This window comes from Schistocerca nitens, chromosome 2, assembly GCF_023898315.1.
Source record: "Schistocerca nitens isolate TAMUIC-IGC-003100 chromosome 2, iqSchNite1.1, whole genome shotgun sequence".
Classification (NCBI taxonomy): domain Eukaryota; kingdom Metazoa; phylum Arthropoda; class Insecta; order Orthoptera; family Acrididae; genus Schistocerca; species Schistocerca nitens.
This window is the reverse complement of record NC_064615.1, coordinates 354,922,916-354,940,746: the sequence shown is the minus strand read 5'-3', so window position 1 is coordinate 354,940,746 and position 17,831 is coordinate 354,922,916. Positions and strand designations below refer to the sequence as shown.

The 17,831-nt window shown below is 38.2% G+C and overlaps 1 protein-coding gene across 2 annotated transcripts in view; it reads right to left on the bottom strand.

Annotated features, from left to right (window-relative positions):
- The window catches only part of LOC126236177 (probable multidrug resistance-associated protein lethal(2)03659), a 298,489-nt gene that overhangs the window by 26,792 nt on the left and 253,866 nt on the right, over positions 1-17,831 (bottom strand). For both annotated transcript variants that reach the window (XM_049945273.1, XM_049945274.1), the window contains 2 exons: positions 11,977-12,222; positions 6,479-6,651 (listed from right to left, as the gene is read on the bottom strand). In XM_049945273.1, the coding sequence (XP_049801230.1) occupies positions 6,479-6,651; positions 11,977-12,222 (419 nt within the window). The remainder of the gene's footprint in view (positions 1-6,478; positions 6,652-11,976; positions 12,223-17,831) is intronic.

Below are 17,831 nucleotides of genomic sequence, written 5' to 3'. Positions count from 1 at the left end.
GCTTTTCTAAACTTTTTATCACTTACATACTTGATATCAAATATTTAACACACTAACTTATTTGTGAAGTAACAAGAAGTTTGAAGCTGTTTCATATATGGGAGTTTGATTCTTTAAACATTGGTGGTTTACTGGTTATACTCCAGCAGGTGATCAACAGGTAGGGCCTTGTCAACAGCATGGGGACTTCTCGTTCATAACAAAAGTTATGGCTTTTTCTTAATTATGACTCATGTACCTGGTGAGTTCACAGATTATGATTATGTTCTGTGTGCTTGTAAGCTGCTTGAATAAATTTCTCAAATTACTGGGTGAACCTTTATTTTAAAACTTAAATTGACTGACTTTCAAATGAGGCTCCTGAGCAACATTCTCATTTTTCAATTTAGAACATGAAAGATTAATAACAGAACTGCTGAACAAAATATATGTCAATTAACCATGGGGTCAACTTATAACAGCTGAATAGTCAAGAACGAAAGTCCTAATGAGGGAAATAGTCACTTAGAATTAAGGCTCAAATAGATAAATCTCAGATACCCTTTGAAGATGATACTGTTAAATAGGTAATCAATGTATTTGCTGATGTACCTTGCTCCATATGCAAGAAAATTTCACACTCAATGCAATGGTACAATACTTGTACTGGTAATTTAGCTTCTTAAATACCATAATGTTTATCAGGTACAAGAATCACTCTAACATGTTCTTAATGCTCAAATAGTCTTAAGAAATATGAAGCTCCTGTTCAGGTGCTTTGGGATAAAATAGAAATATTGTCTGTACTTGTGGAATTGAATGATATATCAGAAACTGAACAAATACTGTTTCCTTGGATTCAACAAAGCTCAAAATTATTTTGACCTAGATTGATTTTTAAGAACAAGTAACTTTTTTTGCCAAAGATGTAATTTAAATAGCTGAACAATTTCCACTTCACTGAATCAAGTCAAATTGATGTAGCAATAGAAAATCTTCCATACTTTACAGTGTCCAAGAGAATTTTATATTAACGCAGAGCTGTTAGAAAATTAGGAGCATTTTTTTCCAAAATAATTTATATCTCAGAAACAGTATACATTGCAGATCAGCCCCATGTTAGACTTAAAGCTAGTGGCAATGTGTCTGCAATGGTTCACCAGACATGTGACCAGAAATTAAATGTGGGCACTATCAACATAAACACATTCCCAAAGGCAGGAAAGTTCTATAAATTAGGAAAAACACTACAGTCAGCAAAAATTAAAATCTTAGCCTTGCAAAAAAACAAGAATTTCCAGCAAGAACACCATGGATTTTGGAAGTAAAGAGTGTTCAGAAGTAAAACAGACAAAAGATTCCTCAAACGCCCATCCCATCTGGTTGTGGCATTTGTGGTTTCAAAGTTAATCTTGAGTCCACAACTGAGTTTACTCTGAGAACAATAGATAATTGACTATTTACTTCAAATGTGAAAATAAAATGTAGTCAGTAGCTAATACACATATGCTGATCTAATGTAGCGATTCGAGAATTTCTGTGTAAATTCTAGAACCAATCAGTCTTCTACCGTCTCGAACACACAATTTTCTGGATATGACTGTGGGATGGTAGAATCCTACCAACTGCGCATCACATGTTAGTGTATGCAGGTTTAAAATCAGTCACGGGGAGAAAGTAGACGCAGTGTTCGGACGCCAACAATAAGTACCTGTTGGGCAATCCGTAGATGTTTTTGTGAGTGTGTAAGGAAGAACCATGGAGTTTATATACAGCTCTATGCTTATTGTGTCATTGACTACTGTTATTAAAACAAGAACAGCTGAAAAAGTGCTCTTGTAGACTCTTGACGCAACCTTATTAGAGGCAAGACTCATTTTTATGATTCCTGTCAAGAAAGGTCATGGTATCCAAGAAAATGTTCTTTTAACTGTAATTCAATTTGTTTCTAACATCCAACTGTATGAAAGACTTGCAGGAAGTTACACATTCATGTGGAAAGTGAAATTTTTATTGTGTATGGAGGTCAAATACATTGTTAGTTATTGAAAAGTAAAGTTTTTATGTCTACTTATTTCGTAAGTAGGAACAGTCTAAAAATTCCTGTACCTAGCATTATCTGACAAAGAAGAAGTCAAGAGGGTTTCCAGCAGCCAGTTATCCAGTAAGGAAGAGTGGCTGCAAATTCCAAGTAAGTCATCTCGTAAAGATGTGGAAGGTGGTCTGGGGGAATATGCTGATATAACCCAGATCCACACTCACACTTTAAGTCATCAGAACGTTAGACTAACAATAAAGTAGATCAAATCCGGAAGAAGTATATAAGTCTTGGAATGTGCTATAAAATATAATCTCCAAATTTCTACAATCACATAAAAATGCTAATGGTCACTTTTAAATCACAGTTATGGAAAGAGAGAAAATTCAGGAAAATGGAATAGTAACAAATAAAAAACTGTAAATGATATGACGCTGACAACAATAAATGAAGCTTCTTACTCAATCAGACAACCAAAAAGACAATATGAGGGCAGTTGTGACTGTGAAATTGAATAAAATTTCCAAAAGGATAACACCAGAACTATTTATACAACTAAAACTCAGCCAAATAGGTACCAGCTGCAAAATACCTGCTTCCAGAAAGGAAATGGACAACCAAGGTAATTACAGAGACTTTTCTAAATACACTCGTGGAAATGGAAAAAAGAACACATTGACACCGGTGTGTCAGGCCCACCATACTTGCTCCGGACACTGCGAGAGGGCTGTATAAGCAATGATCACATGCACGGCACAGCGGACACACCAGGAACTGCGGTGTTGGCCGTCGAATGGCGCTAGCTGCGCAGCATTTGTGCACCGCCGCCGTCAGTGTCAGCCAGTTTGCCGTGGCATACGGAGCTCCATCGCAGTCTTTAACACTGGTAGCATGCCGCGACAGCGTGGACGTGAACCGTCTGTGCAGTTGACGGACTTTGAGCGAGGGCGTATAGTGAGCATGCGGGAGGCCGGGTGGACCTACCGCCGAATTGCTCAACACGTGGGGCGTGAGGTCTCCACAGTACATCGATGTTGTCACCAGTGGTCGGCGGAAGGTGCACGTGCCCGTCGACCTGGGACCGGACCGCAGCGACGCACAGATGCACGCCAAGACCGTAGGATCCTACGCAGTGCCGTAGGGGACCGCACCGCCACTTCCCAGCAAATTAGGGACACTGTTGCTCCTGGGGTATCGGTGAGGACCATTCGCAACCGTCTCCATGAAGCTGGGCTACGGTCCCGCACACCGTTAGGCCGTCTTCCGCTCATGCCCCAACATCGTGCAGCCCGCCTCCAGTGGTGTCGCGACAGGCGTGAATGGAGGGACGAATGGAGACGTGTCGTCTTCAGCGATGAGAGTCGCTTCTGCCTTGGTGCCAATGATGGTCGTATGCGTGTTTGGCGCCGTGCAGGTGAGCGCCACAATCAGGACTGCATACGACCGAGGTACACGGGTCCAACACCCGGCATCATGGTGTGGGGAGCGATCTCCTACACTGGCCGTACACCACTGGTGATCGTCGAGGGGACACTGAATAGTGCACGGTACATCCAAACCGTCATCGAACCCATCGTTCTACCATTCCTAGACCGGCAAGGGAACTTGCTGTTCCAACAGGACAATGCACGTTCGCATGTATCCCGTGCCACCCAACGTGCTCTAGAAGGTGTAAGTCAACTACCCTGGCCAGCAAGATCTCCGGATCTGTCCCCCATTGAGCATGTTTGGGACTGGATGAAGCGTCGTCTCACGCGGTCTGCACGTCCAGCACGAACGCTGGTCCAACTGAGGCACCAGGTGAAAATGGCATGGCAAGCCGTTCCACAGGACTACATCCAGCATCTCTACGATCGTCTCCATGGGAGAATAGCAGCCTGCATTGCTGCGAAAGGTGGATATACACTGTACTAGTGCCGACATTGTGCATGCTCTGTTGCCTGTGTCTATGTGCCTGTGGTTCTGTCAGTGTGATCATGTGATGTATCTGACCCCAGGAATGTGTCAATAAAGTTTCCCCTTCCTGGGACAATGAATTCACGGTGTTCTTATTTCAATTTCCAGGAGTGTATTTCAAGAAACTTCTAAAATGCATTAAGCCCACATAAAGATTTCCATCCCAAATTGCTCTTAAAACCAATCCAAATTGACAAGCACCAAGAGAACAGGAAATTGATAGAGAAATCAAAAGCCTAAAAAAATTTACAAAGAATTAGTGAAGATGGAACTATCGCAGAACTCCTGAGTCTGCTGGCCCAAAAACATTAAAATAAATTACATTTATCACAGTTGACCCATGAAGCCATTTCACATGCTATTTACATTTGAAAGAATTAACCCATTTGTGTCGTAACATTGATCTATTTACACACATAATACCTGATATGTAAATACTGTGTTGAAACATATAGTCCAAACCTTTATATATTGTTGCTATTATTAATTAGAAAAAGCTCAGCTGTGCTGTCAGAAATAAATTATTGGAACCACTGACTCTGTTTGGAGGAGCAGCAGCAGAATATGGTACTACATCGGGCATGGGGAAAGGACTAATTTCTTGTGAGAGTGCTGACACAAATTGTAGAAATGTGACATATGCCTGGTTCCGTCTGTCTCTCTCTCTCTCTGTATAATTGTCCTGTGAATCTTTTGTCAAAACATGGTAACTAATGAATGGCAAAATCTTCAGGTAGATATATCAGTGCTGAACTCTACCTGTGCTGCAGTGTTTTAATGTAGATTTTTTTTTCTTTGTATTCTTCCTGTTCGTACAGTGCATAATTGAAGCAGAAATGCTTATCTAGCCCTCCACTGCCTATACAATTGTGGGTAACCACCTGGAAAAGATACTGAGGTTGTACAGCAGAACTGAACCAGTACAATATGGGCTCGAAATGAGACAGCACTCACCTTCACAATCTAACAGTCTCGATTCATTACCACACAGCCACCTTCATGGCTTAACAGTTTAATTATTTCAATGCAATACAACACACAGCGTGACATTTAACTATTTATTTGCCTAACCAGTGAGTTTTCCTTCGCTATCTGATTGAAAGTAAACTGAGATAAATAGTTTTGGTATGCATGCAAAACATTTAGCAGACAAAGAAAATTTTGGATGGGAAAACTGCATTGACACACCCACTAAATAAGATGGGAGACAGAACTGATGTTAATAATTATGAGAAGGATTTCCCTTCTTCCAGTCATGTATGGAATGCCATTAAAATGTCTCCTGAAAAGAGACAACAACAACAACTTGAATGCAAAAGTGACAGGTGTAAAAAAATGTTTCAGACCAAATTTTAATCCTGAAATTTATCCACAGACATAAAAATTTGAGATATGAAAGTAGTTTGCAACTTTGTAGATTTTTTAAGAAGTATATGACTCAGTGAACCACGTGTCTCTCTTTCAAATTATGAAAGAACAAGGTCTGAACCTCCAGATGACTGCAGTTATTAGTGAAACACTAAACAGTACAAAATCTTAAGTAAAGTTCAAGGGAGAAATTTTGAAACTTAAACAGAAGTCGCTTTTTCAACAGTGTCTTACAAATGTAATCCAAAGGTGGTGAAACTAAAGTTAGAGATTAAAATTGATGAGCCAATCAAATTAGAAAGAACCAATATTAGAACAGATAGAAAACTGAGACACTAATACACAGCAATCAAATCAGAGTGGCTTTAAAAGTCTGAAACAATCATTTCAAAAGAAAATAAGGACACTGCAGAAATCAAAAAGAGAGAATGAGAAGTCTTTATGAATATTTTAGGTCCAAATTACCCTAAAGAGGGAACACATACACTAAGAGCAAACAATGAAAGTGAAAAGATTATTAATAGTTCCTGGATATCAAGAAAAACAGGCTAAAATTTTATGGCCATGTTAAAAGAATGGAACTGACCTGCTTAACTAGACAGGTTGTAGAATTCTACAATAACTGCAGAAAAAGAACAATTTAACCAGTAAAATGACTCAGTTTAGTGGAGGACAAAGTGAAAGAAGCAAGAATAACACAACATGATATATCTGACAGAAAAAATTTTAAGCACAAAATTCACAGTTGGAAAGTTGGCCTGGCAGAAAAATCCATGAAGAATCTGAGCAAATAATGATGGCAAATGTGCCGATACTGAGAGAATGAAAGTAATATGGACACAAACAAAAGCTAAAGTAAAACTCTGAAATCCCATTTGTTGTAGATGCTGTGGTCTAGTAAGTGAATAATAGTAATATTTGATATACTGTTAACCAACTCCTTTTCAAGGTCAGTGAAAAGCGAAAAGGCTGTAAAGTTATTATGAGCTAACAGAGATTATTACTATTTCATATGTAGTTTTTATCGAGAACTCGTTAATAATTTCCAACACATATAGCATTCAGTTGCTAATAAACAACCATCTCGTATTTTCTCAGTTATGAAACAAGCATCCATAATGAATGGAAACAACTTACACAGGATCCACATTAGCTGTCGCTTCATCAAGAACAAGTATTTTGTTTTTGCGAATAACAGCTCTTGCTAAGCAAATCAGCTGCCTTTGGCCAACACTGAAATTTGATCCACCCTCAGTTACTTGAAAATTAAGCCCTGCTGGCGTTTCATTTACTACTTCTTTCAGTTCAACCTGTAAATACAGAGAAAACCAAATATTAACAAGATCTAAGACAAAATAAAAGCACTATTTGCATTGTCAAAATAGCAACGAATAGAACAGACTGATACACACTTCAACACTGGACAAGACAGCACACCGTCAGGTGGCTTGCGGAGTATGGATGTAGATGTAGACAGATGAAGTCACTGAAGTCTCAGCAGCCACTGACAGTGGTCATGTGTGTGTGTGTGTGTGTGTGTGTGTGTGTGTGTGTGTGTGTGTGAATTTCTGTGTGTATTTTTCTGAGGCCATGTAGCTCATGTAGATGCTACGTTGGGAGAAAGACAGAGGCAATAACACGAATTTGTACATATCATAGGAAAATGAAAAGTCTCTCCAACCCAGACATAAGTTACAAAATTAATAATGGAAAAATCAGGACAGAATAACAAGAATATTATGAAAATGTTACATTGCTACCAACCACATATACTGAAGAGCCAAAGAAACCGATACACCTGCTTAATATCATGTAGGGCCCCTGCAAGTATGCAGAAGTGTCACAACACAACATGGCATGAATGCGACTAATGTCTGAAATAGTGCTGGAGGGAATTTACACCATGAATCCTGCAGCGCTGTCCATAAATCCATGAGAGTAAGGGGGGGGGGGGGGGGGTGGAGATCTCTTCTGGACAGCATGTTGCAAGTCATCCCAGATATGTTCAATAATGTTCACATCTGGGGCCAGTGGAAGTATTTAAAAAACCATTATTTCTTTGAAAGCAAAAAATTCAACTTGTGTTGATGACATCTGTAGCAAATTTCTAAAAGCCTGCTGTTGCAATGAGTTCAGTGAAGTCCTAGCTCGTATATTCAATGTCTCTCTCAAACAAGATATCTTCTCTGAAAGGATGAAATATGCTATTGCAAAGCCCCTCTACAAAAGAGGCAATGACTCAAATGATACAAACTATCAGCCTATCTCTCTTTTGACTACATTTTCTAAAGTTCTCAAAAAGCTAATATATGCCAGAATAGTCAGTCACCTACAAAAACATGCAATAATTAGTAAAAACCAGTTTGGATTCAGCGAAGGTAACTTCACAACCAAAGCAATATTTTTGTTTACGAATAACGTTTTGGAATGCCTCAACAAAAAGACATTGCCTGTGGGCATATTTTGCGATCTGTCTGAAGCCTTTGACTGTGTTAGTCATAGAATACTTATAGAGAAGGCATGCCACTATGGACTGCGAGGACAAATGAGCAACTGGCTCAAATCCTAACTACAGGGCAGACAACAGAAAACAGTGCTAGATGGTAACAATAGTCATATAGAAGGGATAGAGTCCATCTGAGGAACAGTAAAATATGGAGTTCCATAAGGTTCTGCCCTTGGTCCCATGCTATTCCTCATACATGTCAATGACCTACCATTTTCCTCAAACAAAGCAAGCAATTTTACAATGTTTGCTGATGACACAAGTATTGTGATAGACAGTAAGATACCCTCTGATCTAGAATTAAATGCCAACCATTTACTTGAGGATGTTCTGAACTGGCTCACAGTAACTTCTCTATCAATAAACCTCAGCAAAACTAATTATATTCATTTCCATTCTGGTCACAAAAGTCCACAGGAAATAAACATTATACATGAGAGTCTACAGATAGAGAGAGCAGATTGTTTGAAATTCTTGGGCACATATATAGATAGCAGGCTTAACTGGAAAGAGATCATCAACCAAACCCTGAAAAGGCTCAGCTTAGCAACATTTGCCAGTCAGATAATTGCCAAAATCGGAGACATCAATGTCTCAAGATCTACTTACTTTGCCTACTGTCATTCACTTATGTGTTATGGAATAATCTTCTGGGGCAATTCACCACTATTGAAAAAGATTTTTACAAGTCAGAAAAGGTTGTCCAAATTTTGTGTGGAGTGCCTCCAAGAATCTCATGTCGCAATCTTTTTAAACAAATAGGGATCCTAACCACTACGTCACAATATATCTTTTCAATCATGACATTCATGTTTCAGAATCCTCCTCAATATGAAACAAATGAAATGTACCATCACCATAACACAAGGAGGAAATGTGACATACACTGTGGCCAGAAAAATCTGTCCCTGGTGCAAAAAGGTGTGAAATACTCAAGAACAAAAATCTTCAATGCACTTCCAAGTAATATAAAGTGTCTACGAGATAAAAAAGTACTGTTTCAAAATAAGCTAAAGTTCTTGCTTGAAAAAAGTTTCTATTTTCTAGAAGAATTTTATAGCAGAGATAGCTAATTTTATTTCCCAGCTACTATTGTATATTCCTGCCTCAATATATTTTGCTATGTTAATCATATTAATTGGTGATCTGTAAAAAATTGTTTGGACAAAATCAGAATGTTATATCGGGAACTCTGCTTGTGAGTGTAATTTTATCTTACCGATTGTGTTTCCAACTTGTATTATTAATCTTTGTTTATTATCCTTATAGAAGCTAATGTAATAATGAATTAAAAGGTGATCTGCAAAAAATTGTTTGGACAAAATCAGAATGTTGTATCTGGAACTCTGCTTGTGAGTGTAATTTTATCCTACCGATTGTGTTTCCAACTCGTATCATTAATCTTTGTTTATTGTCCTTATGGAAACTGATGAAAGAATGAACTACATGTTTTTGACTCGTTTCATATCCATGCCTTAACATGCAGAACTGGATCTACAGAATACGTATTGTAATAAATAAATAAAATAAAACAAAACTCACAAGAGTGTTTCTGGAGCCACTCTGTAGCAATTATGGACATGTGGGGTGTCACATTGTCCTGCTGGAGTTGTTCAATTCCATTGGAACACACAATGGACATGAATTGATGCAGGTGATCAGACAGGATGCTTATGCACATGTTACATGTCAGAGTCATATCTAGACGTATCAGGGGTCCTATATCACTCCAACTACACATCCCACACAGCATTACAGAGCCTCCACCAGCTTGAACAGTCCCCTGCTGATATGCAGGGTCCATGGATTCATGAAGCCCATGTTGATCCTGTTTTGTTGAATGGTTTTACTATGTTGACGGCCCAATTTGCAGCAATTCGTGGAAGGTTAGCACCTCTGTCATGTTTAACAGATCTCTTCAGTTGTCATTAGTCCCATTCTTACAGGATCTTTTTCTAGCCACACTGATGTTGGAGATCTGATGTTTTACTGGATTTCTGATGTTCATGGTATACTCATGAAATGGTCGTATGGGAAAATTCCCTCTTCATCACTACCTCAGAGATGCTGTGTCCCATTGCTCATGCACTGACTATAACACCACATTCAAACTCACTTAAATCTTGATAACCTGTCATTGAAGCACCAGTAACCAATCTAACAACTATGCCAGACTCTTGTTATTTTATATAGGCATTGCTCATTTCAGTGCTGTATTCTGCCTGTTTACATATCTCTGCATTTGAATATGCTTGCCTATACCAGTTTCTTTGGCACTTTGGTGTAGAAGAGACATTGAGTTGCAGACAGACACAACAAAAAGGCTGCTGCCCATTTCAGCTTTTGGCCATAAGGCCTTCTTCTAAGTAGAAAAAACAACAATTCACACAAGCACAATTCATACACACATGACCACTCTCTCTGGCCACTGAGGTGAGCCAAGGCCACTGAGGCCTCAGGAGCCAGAGACAGTGGTCAAGTGTGTGAATTGTGCTTGCTTTAGTTTCTGCGTGTATTTTTACAAGGGCATGCAGCTCTACTCTATGGTTAAATGATGATGGGTAAAATATTCTGGAGGTAAAACAGTCCCCCATTTGGATCTCTTGGTGGGGACTATTCAGAAGGATGTGTTCGTCAGGAGAAACAAAACTGGTGTTCTATGGGGAGAAGTGTGGAACGGATCCCTTATTCAGGCAGTAAGGTTAGATAGTTTATGAAGGGGAATAGATAGTTTTGAAGTTAGATATAGTGCAAATTAATGAAGTTCAGTGGCAGCAGGAATAAGACTCCTTGTTGGGTGAATACAGAGTTATAAATATACAATCAAATAGGGATAATGCAGGAGTAGGTTTAATAATGAATAACAAAACAGGAATGCAGGTAAGCTATTATGAACAGCACAGTGAACACACTATTGTAGACAGGATAGACATGAATCCAATAATCACAACAGTTTCCCCTTGCTTCCAGCCAATCACAGTACCAGCACAGGAGAGCTATTTGGCTGATGTTACAAGACCCGATCATTTAGTAATACAGACTTTTCCTTCTGCAACTACTGAAAAGGCTACTGCCCCTCTTTAGAAACTACACATATGTTTGGCCTCTCAACAAATCCTCTTCTATTGTGATTGCACGAATAGTACAGCTATCTGTATCACTGAGGCACACAAGCCACCCCACCAATGGCAAGGTCCATGGTTCATGGGGAGTTGATTTCAGTATCACAAATGTTAACATATTTAAAGGATGTAAGTTGTCCTGCAATTCCAGTTTTATAAGCAAGAGGTGTTTTTAACTTTACTCTTATAATGTGGAATTTTGGAACAGAAAGGAAATATGAAATATTCACACTTCAAAATTTTCTAGTAATCTGTGTAGTAGTTCCTAGCTCCCCTATTTCTCTATTTATCTTACTTATTTATATGAGTTTATTTATTTATTCCACATTGCATGGATCCATGTAGGAGATGAATCAAAACTCCATTGATAAACTTTCAGGGTTTTTTCAGGGATAACTTCTGAGTACTTTTGTTATAAGGGATCCCCAACCTCTGGCAGCTTGTTACAGAGTTATTGCATTTCATTTGGTTTCTTGCCTCAATTGGATTTGTACCTATGTTGCCCTGAAAATAGCGCACAATAGTACAATTGTCAAGGGTATGTGATGTGTCTTGTTTGGAAACAAACGTGTTCCATTTATTGTTCTAACAACAGTAATGTCCACTTTACTCTTCATTCTCAATGTTACATTCAGTACTGCTTGGTTCCATCTCTGGATTGAGTTTCTAGCAGTATTGGTTATATGTTAAAAGTGATACCTAGAAGTATGGATAGGTTTACTGACACAGAGTTCAAGTCCAGTCTACCATAAACTTCCATGTGTGACTAATAGATTGTATATCTATGACATCAAATGAATTTGCAATCTGCGTATAAGTTTAGTAATATTTAATGCAACTGTAAATCCTCAGACATGTAAAATAAAAGAAGTATTTATACAACAGTTTTAAAATCATTCTTCAAGTGTATAAATTATAAGAAACCAAAAATTATAAGAAATAAATTCTTATAAGGATGTAAATGTAAGTGAGTAAAGCAGTGAAAAAATCACTGTTCAAAAACTTACTGCTTCCAATGCCTGCCACAGATCAGCATCTGGAAATTCATCAAATGGATCCAAGTTCTTACGGAGAGACCCAGAGAAGAGCACTGGTTCCTGAGGGATTATTGAGATTTTAGGACGGAAGTCATGGAGGCCTATAGTACTTGTGTCTATGTTGTCAATCATAATTTCTCCTTCTATGTTTGCTAGCCTGAAAAGTGCAGCAATAAGGGATGATTTTCCAGCTCCTGTTCGACCAACTATGCCAACCTGTAACAGAAATTTTGCAATAATCATTCTCAGTCTATCAATTTATAAATTAAATACATGAAACTATAGTTAATCTGTCTGCAAGTGTGTCAGTTACACTGTGAAAGGCATACTTGATATTAAGAATGTGATTATCAGTTATTTGTAATATTGTTGATCACCAGAGTATTATAGTTTTCTTTCCTTCTACATAATTTTATATATATCTGTCTTTGATTTTTATGGAAAAAGGTACAGTTAAACCATGTATATGTGGATATTTTAGGGTTATTACATGTAATTAAATGTACTTTCACAATTCTGAGGCTATTAAAAAATTATGCCAGTTGTGCTTCTTCAGTTTCTTCATGCATATTTCTTGTTCGAACAGCCCCTGAGTGTACTGCCAGTCCATAGTGTCCAATGGGCACAATATTTTGGTGATCAGACATGTCATCATTCTCAGGTGCACTGACGAACTGAGCTCCTGAGAGTGGGCGGCCATCTTAAATCCCCGCCCCTCATGAGGCATTCTCTCCGCGGTCCGTGCCTGCACGTCAGTGGTCGCTGAGAAGCTGGTGTCGGTGTCTGTGGTGGTGTCGGTGTAATTGCCTCGTCCACCCCAGTCACCCATTCCTTTCCTTTTCTGAGCATCTTTTTAATTAGACTCAATGTTGGTTCCCATGCCCTGCTGAGGTTGTAGCCGCAATCTCGGTTGATGTGTCCATCAATGGTACGAATTTCGATTGCCTATCTAACGATGCTGTCCCAGTATTTAGAGGTCTGTGCCAAGACCCTGGTATGTTGGTAGTCCATTTCGTGATTTTCGGATGAACAGTGCTCTGCGACTGCTGACTTGATGGGGTACCCAAGTCGAGTGTGCCTCTGATGTTCTTGGCAACGATCTTCAATGGCACGCACTGTCTGTCCAATATAGGTCTTCCCATATTGACACGGAATCTGGTATATGCCAGCCTTCCAAAAACCAAGATCATCTTTGACACTTCCCAATAATTCTCATGTTTTATTTGGTGGGCAAAAGACAGTTCCTTCTCGGTGCTAAAAACACTGGTGCACAGTGTGCGCACCATCTCTGACGCTGGAACACCTCAAAACTGCATTTCAGAAAACGGGTACTCGGAATGGCAGATCAGACGCACTCTCCACCCCACCTCTACAGCACAGCGTGTGGAGATGGAAGGAGTCACAGAGAAAGAGATAGCCACTGCCTATATACCATATACTGGCGCACTATCAGGGAAAATAGGACAAATACTGAGGAAACACTGAGTAGGAACTGTCTTTTGCCCACAAAATAAAACACGAGCATTATTGGGAAGTGTCAAAGATGATCTTGGTTTGCGGAAGGCCAGCATATACCAGACTCCATGTCAATGTGGGAAGACTTATATTGGACAGACAGAGCGCACCATCGAAGATCATTGCTGAGAACATCAGAGGCACACTCGACTTGGGTACCCCAACAAGTTGGCGGTCGCAGAGCACTGTTTGTCCAAAAATCACAAAATGGACTACCAACATACCAGGGTCATGGCACAGACATCTAAATAATGGGACAATGTTGTTAGAGAGGCTATCGAAATTCATACCAGGGACGGACTCATCAACCGAGATTGCAGCTATAACCTCAGCAGGGCATGGGAACCAGCACTGACTCAAATTAAAAAGACGTTCAGCAAAGGAAACGAATGGGTGACTAGGGCGGATGAGGCAATTACAATGACACCACCACACATGCCGACGCCAGCATCTCAGCGAGTGCTGACGCACGGGCACGGACCGCGGAGAGAACGCCTTGCAAGGGGAGGGGATTTAAGACAGCCACCCGCTCTCAGGAGCTCAGTTCATCAGTGCACCTGACGTTGGTGACATGTCTGATCACCGAAATATTGTGGCCATTGGACACTATGGACTGGCAGTACACCCATGTACTGTTCGAATTATGCCAGTTGTTTCCAGTTTAGTTTAATTTAAAATCAATTAACTGAAGTTCCACTCTCTTTTAAAAAAATGAGGAACTCTATTCATTTGCTTAATTTTGTTTGGTTATGCCTGCTAACTGTAGTTTCCTCTTCTTCTTTCTTCTATCATTTCTTTTGTCTGCCACATTTTCTAGCTATATTATCTGTCAGTAGCTTAAAAAGGTATCCACTGTAGGTTTCTTGCATTATCCTGTTGTCACTCACTTATTTTATCAACTCTATCCTGGCTGATATTTATACTATCTAGTCAAAAACTCTATGGCTCTGTATACTCTATGCACACTGGTCAAATATTCAATTGCATCAAATATAAATGATGCACACCATTCTTAGTTTGAGCATAAGAAACCCATAAAGTTTTCACAGCATACATATACTTCTGAGAATATTATTATAATTAGTGCAATCACAGGCTTACAGTTTTGTAACAGCAGTAATAATAATAATAATAATAATAATAATAATAACATATGTCAACACCCTAGACCAGATTCCATTGAAAAAACAGTATTATTACTTGGAGACTTGAATGTACAAATTAGCAAAGTCAGTACAGATCTATAGTAGGACAACTCCCTGCACATAAAAGAACTTATAAAAACAGAGAAAGACTCTTAAACCTGTTCAGACAGCTTAACATAGGACTATGTCAACACCCTAGACCAGATTCCATTGAAAAAACAGTATGATGACCTGGAGACTTGAATGTACATATTGGCAAAGTCAGTACAGATCTGTAGTAGGACAACTCCCTGCACATAAAAGAACCTATAAAAATAGAGAAAGACTCTTAAACCTGTTCAGACAGCTTAACATAGGACTAAAACCAACATTCTTCACAAAACTTCTTAGAAAACAAACTACATGGATATCAATCACCATATCCGATTTGTGGGGAAAAACAACTTGATCATGTTGATCAAAGAAGACACTCTGCAATGGAGGTACTTACTGCACAAGTTGCCAGGAGATCACAACGTCTTTATCATTAAATTCAAGATTAGACCAGTATTTCGAAAAAAAGAACCAAAACCAACCCAAAAAGTTTGAGATACAAAAGTTATGTAGAGAAAATAACTACAAAATGCAGTTTGAAAAATAATGCATGAATGTTGGGAAGTGCTTCAAAGACATTATTCAGTCTGCAGAAGAAACTATTCCATGTAAAAAGAAATGAAAAGATTCTTGGTGGAATGATGATTGTGATGAGTTAATTATCAAGAGGCAATGAGCTTGGAACATCTGCAATGCAATTAAAATTAATAAAACCGAAAAAAATTATAGAAGCAAGGAAATGTGCATCTAAAGATCACAAAAATATCAGGTTACAACATAAAAAAGATCAACCAACATCAATTCATCTACATTTTAAGCACAACAACACAATGAGCTTTTATAAAACATTCAAAATAATTTAAAGAAATGCACACCACCAAGTTACATTTTATACATCCAAAAATGGAGAAGACTGCATATAATATCACAGAGAGCTGCAGAATACTTGTGGACTACTTCAAAGAATTACACAACTGTGATCCACCAAAAGAAGACTTTCATTTTGATAATGTAATCCAAATATTTATTTATTTATTTATTTACACATCAAGTTCCTTAGGACCAAATTGAGAAGCAAATTTTCTAGGTCATGGAACATGTCATTACATGAAATTACGATGTAAAAGTAATAACAGATAAAAATAAAATGTTTATGAACCCAAAAAAAGTCAAGTCATAAGTTTAAGTAAACACAATCAACAATACAACACCAATCACATTATTTTTCAAGGAACTCCTCGACAGAATAGAAGGAGCAACCCATGAGGAACTATTCAGTTTAGATTTGAAAGCACATGGATTACTGCCAAGATTTTTGAATTCCTGAAGTAGCTTACTGAAAATGGATGCAGCACTATACTACACACCTTTCTGCATAAGAGTTAAAGAAGTCCGATCCAAATGCATGTATGATTTCTGCTGAGTATTACTTGAGTGAAAGCTGCTTATTCTTAGGAGTAAGTTGATACTGTTAACAAGAAATGACAGTAAAGAATATATATATATATATATATTGAGAGGCCAATGTTAAAATACCCAGACTAGTGAACATGGGTTGACAAGAGGTTTGCGAACTTACACCGCTTATTGACTGAACCACCCATTTCTGAGCCAAAATTACCCTTTTAGAATGAGAAGAGTTACCCCAAAATATAATACCATATGGCATACAACCAGTATCAATTACCAAGAATAGAGGTAATCTAAGAATCATAAAACAATATAAAAGTAACAAAGTGTCAGGAGAACATAGTATAGTTGCTGAATTGTGGAAACACTCTAATGAAAATGTTAGTCTATGTCTAACAGAAATCATTACTGAAATTTGAACAACAAACAGTTTACCATCAGATTGGACATTGGTGTTGACATGTGCGCTACTCAAAAAATGAAAGAAAACTGAACCTAACAATTATAGAGGGATCTCGTCCATGGCAGTTTTAAAGGAAAGTATCGAGAATGATGTAGGAAGGGAAGGTTTTGTGCAGAGTAAATACTAACTCTAAAGAACATAACAGAAATGGAGAAAACCAGGATCTTGAAATACATGATAACTTTGGCATAATTGAAAAAGGTATATGACTCAACTGACAAATGCATTGATCAGCATTATAAAAGCATCAGACTCAACAATAAAATGACAGTAATAATTAAAGGAAATTTAACAAACACAACACTGAAAGTAAAATTTATGGAGAAACTTTCAAAACCTTTTGAAATACAATCAAGAGTAAGACAGGGTTGCTTCACCACTCCTACTTTTCAACTGTGCATTAGAGAAGGTAGTGAGAGAATTGAGGAAATCCATCAATACTAAGGATGTTCAACTAGGAAGAAATTCAAATAAAAACACCATAGATTGTTCAAATGGCTCTGAGCACTATGGGACTCAACTGCTGAGGTCATTAGTCCCCCCATAGATTGTCTAACATCTGCAGATGACATGGCATTAATTATTGACTCACTGAATAATGCCAAAGAACAAATCTCAGAACTACACAAACAAGCAGATGCATTAGTTCCAAAAATATCAATTGAAGAGAACACAAAAATAATACAATAATGGCACAAGGAATTAAAATTCTGGAACCCCTTTAAACTTTTAAAGACTGATACAAAGAAGAAAGGAGTGGAGATAGACTATTTAGCTTTTACAGATGACATAGACATAAAGATAGAAGAATTTGAAATATCAGCAGTAAAAATTAATAACTTACTGTTGTGAAGGATGCAGCAGAATAAACATACTTTCAAATATCTTATTTTTCTTCTTGTCCCTCTCTCTCTTTTTGGGGGGAATGGTAGTTGGGGGTGGGGTGGGGCGAGGGGGACCCATATGTTATGTCAGATATCGAGGACAATACAACCTATTAAACACCAAATACCAGACAGGCTACAGAACAGCTTTAAATATCTGAGAGAATGGATTACAGCCAAGGGGCTAGGTAAAGAAGCCCTCAAAGCAACAGCCATAAAAAGCAATAGCCTTCCATACCACATGACATTTACAACAAAAACAATAGTTTTATTATTACATATAATCAACAGTAACTTCATAAAAATTTATTAATT